General features: G+C 24.3%; 1 protein-coding gene across 1 annotated transcript in view; it reads left to right on the top strand.

Annotated features, from left to right (window-relative positions):
• LOC100201206 (exosome RNA helicase MTR4) overlaps positions 1-12842 on the top strand; it is a 40145-nt gene that overhangs the window by 20835 nt on the left and 6468 nt on the right. The window contains exons 14-16 of the mRNA XM_065801315.1: positions 1143-1355; positions 1457-1582; positions 8359-8509. Coding sequence (XP_065657387.1) covers positions 1143-1355; positions 1457-1582; positions 8359-8509 — 490 coding nt within the window. The remainder of the gene's footprint in view (positions 1-1142; positions 1356-1456; positions 1583-8358; positions 8510-12842) is intronic.

Genomic DNA, 12842 nt, shown 5'->3' with positions numbered 1-12842 from the left:
TAGAAAATGCTATACCTTGATATTGTTTTCAATGTTATGAAAATATTTTAAAAATGGTATAATTTTAATATTTCAATACATAAAATTCTATTCAAAATTACTTAATAAAATAATTTCTGGTTATAAGCTGTTTATGTGTAAGTAACATAAAATATGAACTGAAACATGACTAAACTTAGTTATGTTTCAATTCATATTAAATATTCATATTAAACTTAGTTAAACTAAGTATATTTATTAGTTGAATTTAGTAACTTAATGGTTGATATGATTGACTTTTTAGGTAAACTTAGTGTGAAGTTTATCAATATTATATAACATTAAACTTTAACTTTAAAATAGAATTAAGCAGTTATTAGTTTCTACACAGAGATTTAAGTAATTAAAATTAAAAAGTGCTTCACAATGAACTAAAGTCTCGGTGCAAGAGAGCAAAAAAAAACAACTAAAATATCTATTACTTTTATTCAAAAGTTAAGTTTAGCTTGGCATTACTTTTTGGATTAAAATTTAATGAAAAATTAAAAACCTTACACAATAAAATTTAGAAATTAAATAAACTCACAGAATAAGATTTGTTCTGAATTTTTAAGAATAGCCAAAAAAATAAAAGGTAATTTAGAAAAAAGAATTAAAAAAAAAAAAATTAAATAAAAAACTAATCGCAGAGGTGAGGAAAGCATTCGCGATACGCCTAATTCGAGTCCTGATTTTTTAGCTTATTTAAGAAGTAAAATTAATGTCAACTGCTAATAATTTGTCAAATTTTTTCTTGTAAACTAGACATTTTTTAAAAATAACATAGCAATGACATTTTTTTAAATCGCTCAAGTTATTTCAAAATATTATTTTCAAACTATTCTGTAACATTTAAGATCCTTTGAAAAATTAACTAATAGATTTTACACTGTGACACAAAAATAAATATTAAAACTTTGTGAAACCTGCTTGCTTTTTAAATAAATGTTAAGTGAATTGTTTATCAAGCTACTGCAAATCAGGCTCAAGGAAGAAGTACCTTTTGATATTAATTAGGTGTCATTCATATTAGGTTGCAAATTATTTAAAATTTTAAATAATTTTAAAATATTTTAATTTAAGATGATTTAAATATTATAGTTTATTTTAAAAATATATTTTAGGTTGAACATGTCCTTCCACTTCTAAAAAGAGGTATTGGTATCCACCATGGTGGTTTGTTACCAATTCTAAAGGAAGTCATTGAAATTTTATTCTCTGAAGGACTTATTAAAGCACTTTTTGCAACAGAAACTTTTGCGCTAGGTCTAAATATGCCTGCAAGAACAGTATTGTTTACGAGTGCGCGGAAATTTGATGGCAAAGATTATAGATGGGTCAGCATTTTTTCAATAATTTTGATTTTCCCTTTACTCGAATTAGTTGTTTTATTTGCTACATAGTCTTTTTAAATATATTACATTTTTATTTGCACCAGATTACTAGTGGTGAATATATACAAATGAGTGGGCGAGCTGGTAGACGTGGGATTGATGAGCGTGGCATTGTAATTATGATTGTAGATGAAAAACTTGAACCTGAAATTGGAAAAGGATTATTAAAGGTTGCAAAATATTATATATGTACATTTTATATATATTTATTATTTATCATATATATGATATATATATATATTTATATATATATATATATTGTATATATATATATATATATATATATATATATATATATATATATATATATATATATATATATATATATATATATATATATATATATATATATATACATATATATATATATATCATATATATATATATATATGTATATATATTTATATATATATATATATATATACACACATATATATATAAATACGATATATGTATATATACGATATATATATATATATATATCATATATATATACACATATATATAAGCCCTCAGAATTAGGGTCGGCATTTGACAATGCCAACCTAACTGCCAATCTAGAAGTATTTGAGGTACAAAATAATTGCCAACTTCGTTTCTATGGTTTAAGGTAAAATCTTTTTGTCAAATTTTTTTTATGGCTCTGATGCCAACCTCTAAAAGATTAAGGTCGGCAAATTATCACCGACATTATTTTTTCTAAATTTGAGGGCTGTATATATATATATATATATATATATATATATATATATATATATATATATATATATATATATATATATATATATATATATATATATATATATATATATATATATATATATATATATATATATATATATATATAATATATATATATATATATATATATATATATATATATATATATATATATATATATATATATATATATATATATATATATTAGGTGCCCAAGTATTGGTTTTATATATAAAAAATTTTTTTTTAATGTTCAAGGGTGGCCCACGAGCCCTAAACTTTTTAATTTTGATGATTTTTGTCGATTTTTTGGAAATATTAACGCCCTAGGGCCACCCTAAAACAATGAAAAAAAAAATCATCAGTAAACTTAGAATGAGTAATAGAAACAAATAAAAATGCACTCTTAATGAAATTTTTTATGTAAAAATTCTGAGTGAACCTGAAAAAATTAGGAAAACTGAATATTTTGGTTTTTCAATCTTTTTCTTTGTAATTTCTTATGATGACATTTTTATCATTTTTTACAGTTAAAATCTCATAAATATGGATAGAAAATCATTTACCAGTATAAGTAATATTTTTTTTAGATAATATAAAGGTAATTAAGATGAGTAAGAAGACAATCTAGACTTTAATGTACTCTATAACCCTGAGTACAAATGTGCACATTTATTCCAAACTGGCAATAAGACTGCAAGTGACGTCGATCAGGTGTTTGAATTAATAGCAAAACTTAAACAAATACGAGTTCTAAGAAATATGTTTATTCTTAAATATGAAAATATATAAAGTTAAATTATGTTATGTATTATTATTTTATAATTAATTTTTATAATTAAATAGATAATTTTATAATTATTTTTTATAATTAAATAGATAAAATGCCAAAAATTCCTGGAAAAAAAGCAAGAGGGCCGATGAAATATTCTTAGTAGGTAAATCAAGGAACTCACTTCCATCTAAGCAATTTGCCACAGGAGAAGAGATTATTCAGTATTATTTTCATCTTCATAAAATCATACCTTATGCTGCTCTTAGAAATCTTGCCTGCTGTACCAACAGTAACGGTTTTACACAAATCTGTCCAGAAGATAAGAATCACTACTGTATTATGTCTAAGCTGGTGGTTCCTTGGAAGCTTAGGGGGTTTAAAACTCGTGATGTACAGAATTCTCTTAGGTTTGTTTCATTAATATTAATATAATTTGTAATTACTTGACCATAAGTCTTTCATGATTAATCATTTTAGTTGAAATATTGCTAAATAACTACAAGAAGCTGCAATCTCATAGAAATAGAGAAAAACCAGCAGAAATCATGAGGAGGGAGAACTTTGTAACAGAATTTAAGAAGATATTTTGGATAGGATAAAACATAGAAGTATTAATTGAAGACATACAACAGGACAGAAAAAGAACAGCTGAAGCCAAGAAAGAAGATATCAAATTCTTGAAAATGCAAAAGGAGAAAAGGACAGGTTACATAGGACCTACCGACACCAGCTTCAAAAAGGCAGCTGAGAGAGCTTCTAAAAAGGTTTGTAGATATGTGAGTGAGAAATCTGATAAGCAGTCGGTGGAAGACCATGATGAATTAGATACTTCTGTTGATTCATTAAATAATGCAGGTGGTGCTGATGAAAGTGATCTGGATGAGTTTGTTTCCACTAATGTTCAGGCTCAAGAAAATAATGTACTTTTACCTAAAGATATTCTCAGGCTTACTGCTATAACTGCTGCAAGTAGTGATCAACTGAAACCAAAATTTGAGCCGAAACCGAAAGTACCAAAATTTCGGTTCAGTGAAGCCGTAGCTGAAACCAAAACCGAAATTTCGGTCGAAACCGAAACCAAAATTTCGGCCGAAATTTGATAAAGAATGTTTAAAATCCCTGAGCCTTTTATGATCACCGAATTAAAGCAAAAAAAACTATTTTACATATATCTAAGCAATCACCATGAAACATAGTTTGATTAAACGACTTCTTAAATGTGATGAAATGTGATGTGATGAAAGTCTGCTAAGTGATTGAAGTTTTGGATTGTGCGATCCACGAGATATTTTCAAATTGCAGATATTGCAAGTTCCGCATTTGAAATCACTAGCTGTCACGGTAAAATGATTCCATAAACCAGTTTTTTATCAGTTATTTTCCATTGTAAAATTTAGCACTTTTGATGAAACTATTGGTTTGGGTTGCTTTACTTAAATGTTAATTCATTTTAAGAATGATTTGAGAATAGTAACTTTAAACTATTATGTAACGTGATTTCAATTAAAATTTCTACAATTATTATAATTAAAAATTAATTTACTAACAAACAATTACAATTAGGAAACCGTCATGATCCACTCTAAAGTAAAACTTAAAAAAAATCTTATAAAAGTTTCGGTTCATTTCGGTTGCGGTTTAAACTGAAATTTTGGCCGAAACAAGAAAAGTGAAAAAATTGTTGAAGCAGAAATTTCGGTTTCGGTTCACTAGCTGCAAGTGAAGGTCTTTCAGTGAATCAGCACACTGCTATCATAAGCAGTGTAGTAGCTCTCTCAGGAGGAAATGTTGGTAAATATGTTGTCTCTGAATCATCCTCTCTCAGAGCCATAGAAGATGTGATCAATTCAGAAGCTGAAACGATTCAACAGTACATTAAGGACTCGGCCAACTCTGGCCATAAATTGATTTCTGTTCATTTTGATGGAAAAATAGTAAAAGAGTATACAGGAAATATTTCATTTACTCAGGACTTGCTGTACTAGTGAAAGTTAATGGGAAAGATGAGTTACTAGGTATTCCTCCTATTGATTCAGGGACTGGAGAACAACAGCTCATCGCTATTTATGATCTTCTAGAGAATTATATTCTCACTAACCAAGTACAATGTATCTGTTTTGATACCACTGCATCAAACACTGGAAGGCTCCAAGGTGTAAATACCAGAATGTCAGAAAAGTTAGGACGACCACTTTTTCTCCTTGCCTGCCGACACCATGTTCTGGAGCATCATATTACTCACTTCTGTAAGATGTACCCAAGTAGTAAATCTACAGGACCAGATAATTAGCTGTTTAAAAATATCAAGTCAGTCTTGTTACTGAGCAATCTTGGCTGATCTTTGATAAGATTGGCCATTGGAAGGGGGAAGTGCAGTGGCTTAAAACCCCTTCACAGTTTTGGGAGCTGAATGATTTTTATCTAGAGTTTGAGACTACCATCAAATCTCTAGATGTAGTCAATGATTCTTCTGAGAGAGCTATCAAATTAGTTCAGGAGCTTATTATGAAATCCAATAAGGAGGAGAGGAGGCAAGATATGTTCTTGTTTAATTATGTCTACATAAGAAGTAAACAAGGATCCAAGAAGAACGATCTTGCGGCAAATGCTACTTCCAGCATTATTTGACTTTTTAGTCAACAAAACTGTACCATGATAAGCAAAAAAATCTTTTTTTTTAATATTTTCTCAAATTTATATATAAAATGCAATATTATGGTATGGTATTTAAAACTTTTGATGGTTTAACTGTAAAAAATGATAAAAATGTCATCATAAGAAGTTACAAAGAAAAGCAAAATATTCGGTTTTCCTAATTTTTTCAGGTTCATTCAAAATTTTTACATAAAAAATTTCATTAAGAGTGCATTTTTATTTGTTTCTATTACTCATTCTAAGTTTACTGATGATTTTTTTCATTGTTTTAGGGTGGCCCACGGGCATTAAAATTTCTGAAAATCGACAAAAATCATCTAAGTTAAAAAGTTTAGGGCCCGTGGGCCACTCTTGAACATTAACAAAAAAAAAAATGTTTATATATAAAACCAATATCTAAGCACCTTATGAGCTTCCGCTCTTGTTGAAATTTTACAATGACCCATTTTTAAACCACCCTAATATATATATATATATATATATATATATATATATATATATATATATATATATATATATATATATATATATATATATATATATATATATATATATATATATCTATATATCTATATATCTATATATCTATATATATATATATATATATATATATATATATATATATATATATATATATATATATATATATATATATATATATATATATATATATATATATCTATATATCTATATATCTATATATCTATATATATATATATATATATATATATATATATATATATATATATATATATATATATATATATATATATATATATATATATAATATCACGCCTTTAATAATAATAATAAACTATACAATTACAATACAATACACCTTAATGTGTATTGCAGCTTGTTTATTTATTTTATTTATTTGTTGTAACTTTAGGTAAATAAATCAGCAAATATATTTAAAAATAAGAAGTCTTTGTTAATGTTTTTATTTGTTTCTTTTTTTTCTTCTCTATGTTATTTTTTTCTAAAGATTAACCTTTATCATAAAAGATACATAAATATATATAAACAAAAAAATACCAATAAATAATATTCAATACTTTACATAATAAATTATTAGCAGTAATTTTAAATGCATTTCAATAATAAAAAAACATTACTGAAGATCTAAGTTATTTAATTGTAATGGCATTCAAAAGCATTTATCACTTTTTTCAACGAAATTTTTTTATCTTTTTGAGTGTATTGACTGGAATGATTTTTTTTTAAATCTTTAAAGATACTTTATACATTTTTTAAGTTTTTTAAGTTTAGATCTTTAAGTTTTTTAAGTTTAAAGCTTTAAAGATACTTTATAAATTTTTTATAAATATCTTTACAGATATTTTTGTCTAAAAAAGTTGTTGTTTATAAAATTTAAATTTTTTTTATTTAAATTACACTAAAAAATAAATACTTATATAATTTGTATAAAATAAATTAAAAAATTATATACAATTTTATTTATTAACTAAATTATATAAAAAAGTTATTATCGGTAATTTGTTATTTTATTTAATACATAAATATATATATGCGTTTTATATAAGCGTTTCACTAATATAAAAATGATTAGTAAAGATAAAAGTTTCAATGTTATTTATTTCTGACGTATAATTCTAACATATAAATATAATATAAAATCTTTTTTCAGCGCATTTTTTAAATGTAAATAGCTATGGTCAAATCGTCAATATAAAGTAATAATTTGCATGCTCATATAATGGCCTGCGATTGGATGCCTTTATATATATATATATATATATATATATATATATATATATATATATATATATATATATATATATATAGATCTGTAGTTTGTTGTCTTTAGGAAGAGCGGAAGGAAAAAAGTGATTCTTACGCCAACACATACGTCACTTTTAATTACTTTTGACTTTTGTCCAACATTTGCGTGTTGGACAAAAGTAAAAACCGTTAATTTAATTACAAATAAATCGTTTTTAAAAAAAACTACAAAAACGCAAATTTAATTGACCAGAATGTTTTAAAAACGTTCTGAATGTTTTTAACAATATAAACAATGTTTTTATTTTTATTTTTTTTAATAAAATGTTTTTATTTTTTTTTTTTTTTTACTGTAAATCATGCGCGGAGTGTTGCCACATCGACTATCTTATAGCCTGACTTGCAAGGGAGTGCTGCTACATCGACTGACAAATAGCCTGACTCGCAAGGGAGTGCTGCTACATCGACTGACAAATAGCCTGACCTGCAAGGGAGTGTTGCTACATCTACTATCTTTTAGCCTGAACCGCAAGGGAGTGTTGCTACATCGACTAAGGGTTTGGTTGGGGCAGGCATTCTATCAATTAATAAAAAATAATAATTCCGGTCTTGCATTTTAATTTTTACTTTTTGTCAACAAAATATTGAAAAAACTTTCGGACAACACCTACGGGTTGTATATATATATATATATATATATATATATATATATATATATATATATATATATATATATATATATATATATATATATATATATATATATATATATATATATATGTAAACAATTTTAAAATGTATTCTACAAAATAGAGTGCTCAATGTTCTTAAAAGAACAGAGCAATTATGAATTAGTAAAAAATCACTTAACAAAAAAAGAAAATTATTAAGTGATTTTTTACTAATTTATATATATATATATATATATATATTTATATATATATATATATATATATATATATATATATATATATATATATATATATATATATATATATATATTTCTTCTTTTAATACATTTGTATATAATATAAAAATAATTGACTTTAGGGACAATCTGATCCTTTAAACAGTGCTTTTCGTTTGACTTACAACATGGTTTTAAATCTTTTACGTCTAGAAGAAATTAATCCCGAATTTATGTTGGAAAAATCATTTTATCAATTTCAAAATTATTCGGCAATACCAGAAATGATTGATAGTATGTGTTTCTTAAAATTTAGTTTTTATCTGATTTTTTAATAGTTGATCATCTTTTTACTAAAATATTAATAATTTTTATGATATAAATCATATCGAAAAGACCTTTTTTATCTTTTATTATCCTGGTTATTATTATTACTATCATTGTTATTATCGTAGCCCTTGGAATTAGGGTTGGCTTTTGGCAATGCTGACTTAACTGCCAACCTTAGAGTGTTTGAGGTTGGAAAAGTATTGCCAACCTCGTTTATATGTTTTATTATAACCCCTTTGTGTAAATTTTTTTTTGCTGGTCTGATGCTGACCTTTAACAGTTCAAGGTAAGCAGTTTATTGTCATTTTTTCTAATTCCAAGCTGGTAATGCTATTATTGTTTTTCTTCTTCTTATTATTTTTTTAACTTTTTATTTGTTATTATGTTAAAAATACCAAGGGAAAAAGCAAAAATTAAATATCTAAGTATTGATAGAGGTGCAGAAAACTAACTATAAGATAGAGATAACAAAAGGATAGGCTTGTTGATTAAGTGGGGATTTATAAGGTGGACTAAGGTTGGATACATTTGTAATACTATTTATCAAAAAACTGAACTTTTTGATACTTTCAATATTGAATTTAATGCAGTTACTGACTAGCAGGTAGGGGTTGCCTTTCAACTGAAAGGTAACCTACCTGTTGAGATAGTAATTTATATTAATTTATATATAATTAATTGTATTAATTTAAAACCAATACAATCATTGGTTTCAAGGTTTTTCTTGTTTTTTATTTTTATAATTATTAAACTAACTTTTTGCCTGCTTAGCAACTTCAAAACAAATACAGAAAAGCATGCCGACCAGCAGGACTCCTCCCCTTATTGTTAGATATTTTATTATAAAATAACATATTTCAGTCCTTGTTATGAAATTTTATTGCATAATGGAAAAGTATAACGCAAGTAAATTCTACTCAATAAACATATATACATCGTTAAAAGTTAATTTATGTCAGTTGTGTATTCTAAAGTACTGCATTGTAATTAAATTTAATTTTAAGTGTTTATCTTTATAAAATATTTATAAAATATCATATATAATACATAATATGAAAAAATTAATAATGAAATTTAATTATGTTTGAAAAAAAAGAAAATATTTCCTTATTTAAAAAAAATTATTCTTATATAAAGTTAAATTTCTGAAAACACTCTTCTTATGTTTCCGTTCTCACAGTTTTTTATTTTTTTTAAAATGAGCTATCAATGATTATCAATGTATCAATGAGTTATCAGTATTTTTTTAAACATCTTTGCTTTAACAAAACTTTTGCATATTACTCATGAACTAGTTTATCATTTCTAATCATAGTTCATTCTATAATCATTCTAAAAAATTAATTATAAAGAAAAAACTATTGTTAAAAAGCTATTTCAAAACTAGAAAAATCCTCTTTTTATAAAATTGGTTTATCCAGCAATGCATTTATATACAATTATAAATGCATTAAGTACTTAAGTATATTAGCACTTTTGTGATAGGATGAAAAAAAATTATTGATTTGAAACTATATATAAATAAAAAACTATATAAAAAATAGATAAATAAACAAAATAGTTAAATATAAAAAATGAACATTTTAAAGTAAATTTATTAATAAGAACTTTCTTTTCTTTAACATAGTTTGGAAATTTTAGCAGTAAAATAAAATTTTTTTTAAATTTAATTTAAATTTAAAAAAAAAATTAGACATTTTAAATTTAAAAAAAAATTCAAATTAAATTTAATAAAATAAATTTAAATTTATTAATATTTGATAATAAATTTTGTTTAAATATAATAAAATAAATTTAGATTAAAATAAAAAAAAAACAGAAAGTAGAAAAAAGTTTATATACCTATATCGCCTAAGTTCGGTCACTTAAGCTTTGAACATTCATTTATCACGCATAAATAAAAAAATTTCAACTTTTTTTCTTGAAACATACCGAAATTTATATTGATAATTGATATTGTAAAAATAAAAAATAAAAATTAGTACTCAACATTTAATTTAAAATGAAAACATCTCCTTTGACCGAACTTTCAATACCATCTCATAAGTTTGGCCGCTATATAAATACTAATAATGTATCACAAACTTAATCTCACAAATAATGAAAACTAATTTTTAAATGTTGTTTCATTGTAAAGTTATGATATAAATTCAGGTAATACCAGTAACTAAGAAGGGCGTCGCCCTAGGCTCAAAAAAAAAGCCTTTTGGGGCATCAAAGAAAAAGAAGGAGTACATAAAAAAAAGACCTTTTTAAATATAAGTAGTAGTATTTTTAATATTTATTGTAATTAGTCAACTATTTTATTACTTTGGCCATTATCACATTTGCTATGCCACTAATAATAATAAAATTAAAAATATATTTTTCAATTAATTTAAAAAAGGTTTTCAATCAACAAAACATCACTACTTTGCTTTAAATGAGCTTTGTATGTTTATTGGCCATTCTTGCACATATTGTTGTACATAGTAATTATGAACAAATTTTTTATTCAAATAAAATACCATGGTGTGTATCCATTATGAAAATGTCAATTTTACAGGTAAAATAACCGGTAAATTTTACATTCGCAACACTTATCAACATTTCACAATATTACTGCTAATTGTTTATCCGTGAATGACCAAAGTTAGAGTATTTTAAAATTTCATTAGTTTTTATAAAAAAAGTAGTTAATTTTCAAAAATTAACTACTTTTTTATTTGTAAATATAATTAATTTGTTGATTCTTAATAATACTAAGATTAAATTTGATCATTTATTTTAATAATTTGCTTACTTTAGATTTTGATAGTATGCATTTTTTCAAATTGTTGTTTTGCTAAAGAATTATTTTAGCAGGTTGCATGTAAACATTATTATTTTTTTTATAAATTCATATTTACGAACTAATTATAAATGTTGTTTGAAAAAAAAATTTTGTAAAAATTGAGTTTTGGATGCTTTTTTTAAATTTTTTCTTAAATGACCAAAGTTACATGGTGAACGAACTTAGGCAATTTTACAGTATTTATATTTTTTATCTAAGTAAAATAAGTTTCACAATTATGGTAAAAATGTTTTTATCATCAATTATTTTCTGTTTAATTTTTTCCCCATAAACTATTTTAAAAGACTGTTTAAAGGGATCCCAATGTACATAGACAAGATGTGTACATATTAAAAAGAATGTTTAAAAAAAAATGTTGAACTTGAGCTGAATTTTTTTGATTAAAACAAAATAGTAATCCTATACCAAGAAAAACTAATTTTGTAGTTTTAGTCAAAACTTGCTGTCTCCATGTTAGTGTTATTTTAAAGTCTTTAAAATATACGCCACAATCTACAGAAATAATTTATTCAAGCACATTTTAAAGCAAGTTTAAAAAATAACGTCATTGTAGGATTTTTTTGTAGAAAAAATTGATTTTTTTTTTTTTAATCAATACTATTTGTATTTGTTTTATACGTTTTTAAAATAGGCGTTTCTCATCAATTGTATGACTTTCCTAAAAATTTTTAAGAAAGCTTTTTTGAGAATGATTTTTAATAGAGCGCAAGAACAAAATTAAAGCAACAAATAAAACAAGAATAAAATAAGGATTTTTGTGGTATAATCTTAAATATAATAAATATATAAAAAAAACATTGATCACTTTATTATATATTCTAAGTCTTTTTTATTTTTATGTAAACATTGTGAACTTTTTTTCTAGTTTTATCTAACCTCTTTATTGCTATGACTTTTTTGTTTTCCTATTGAAATGGCATTTTACAAATTCTTAACTTTTTAATTAATAAATAATATTGGTAAACGATAGCATTTATTAAAGATATTTGTTTAAATGTTTATCATATTTTGATTCTCAGTATTTTCTGTTAAGCTTTGTGTCAAGCTAATTTAGAAAATGAAGACCAACTTCTACTTGAGTCTTAGTTCTACAGCTTTAATACCACAAACTATGGGCTCTTTAAAATTGGTGTTAGAAAGATGCAATTTTTTTTATAGTTTCCTCAACTGTAGTTGCCCCCTAGGCCTAGGTGTGGTGAATAAATATCAAACAAATAAAGCTAGTAAATTTAGATGCAGTAAGGTATTAGAATAGTGTTTAATGTCGCTTGTAAATAGAGAAAGTGACTTAAGATAATGAAAGAAATATTTATACTTGATCACAGTCACAGTAGGAACCAGATCCAGCTTTAATTCAACTAATTTTAATAATCAGTTACAGCTTGTTTAAAATGAAAGTTACAGCTTACAATTATTACTATTACTAAAGATCTTTTAAAGATTAGTAAGTTATTAAACATTTTT

This window comes from Hydra vulgaris, chromosome 07 (genome assembly GCF_038396675.1).
Source record: "Hydra vulgaris chromosome 07, alternate assembly HydraT2T_AEP".
In the NCBI taxonomy this organism is placed as follows: Eukaryota; Metazoa; Cnidaria; class Hydrozoa; order Anthoathecata; family Hydridae; genus Hydra; species Hydra vulgaris.
Note: the sequence above shows the minus strand (reverse complement) of the source record. Positions and strands in the feature narration are given on the sequence as shown.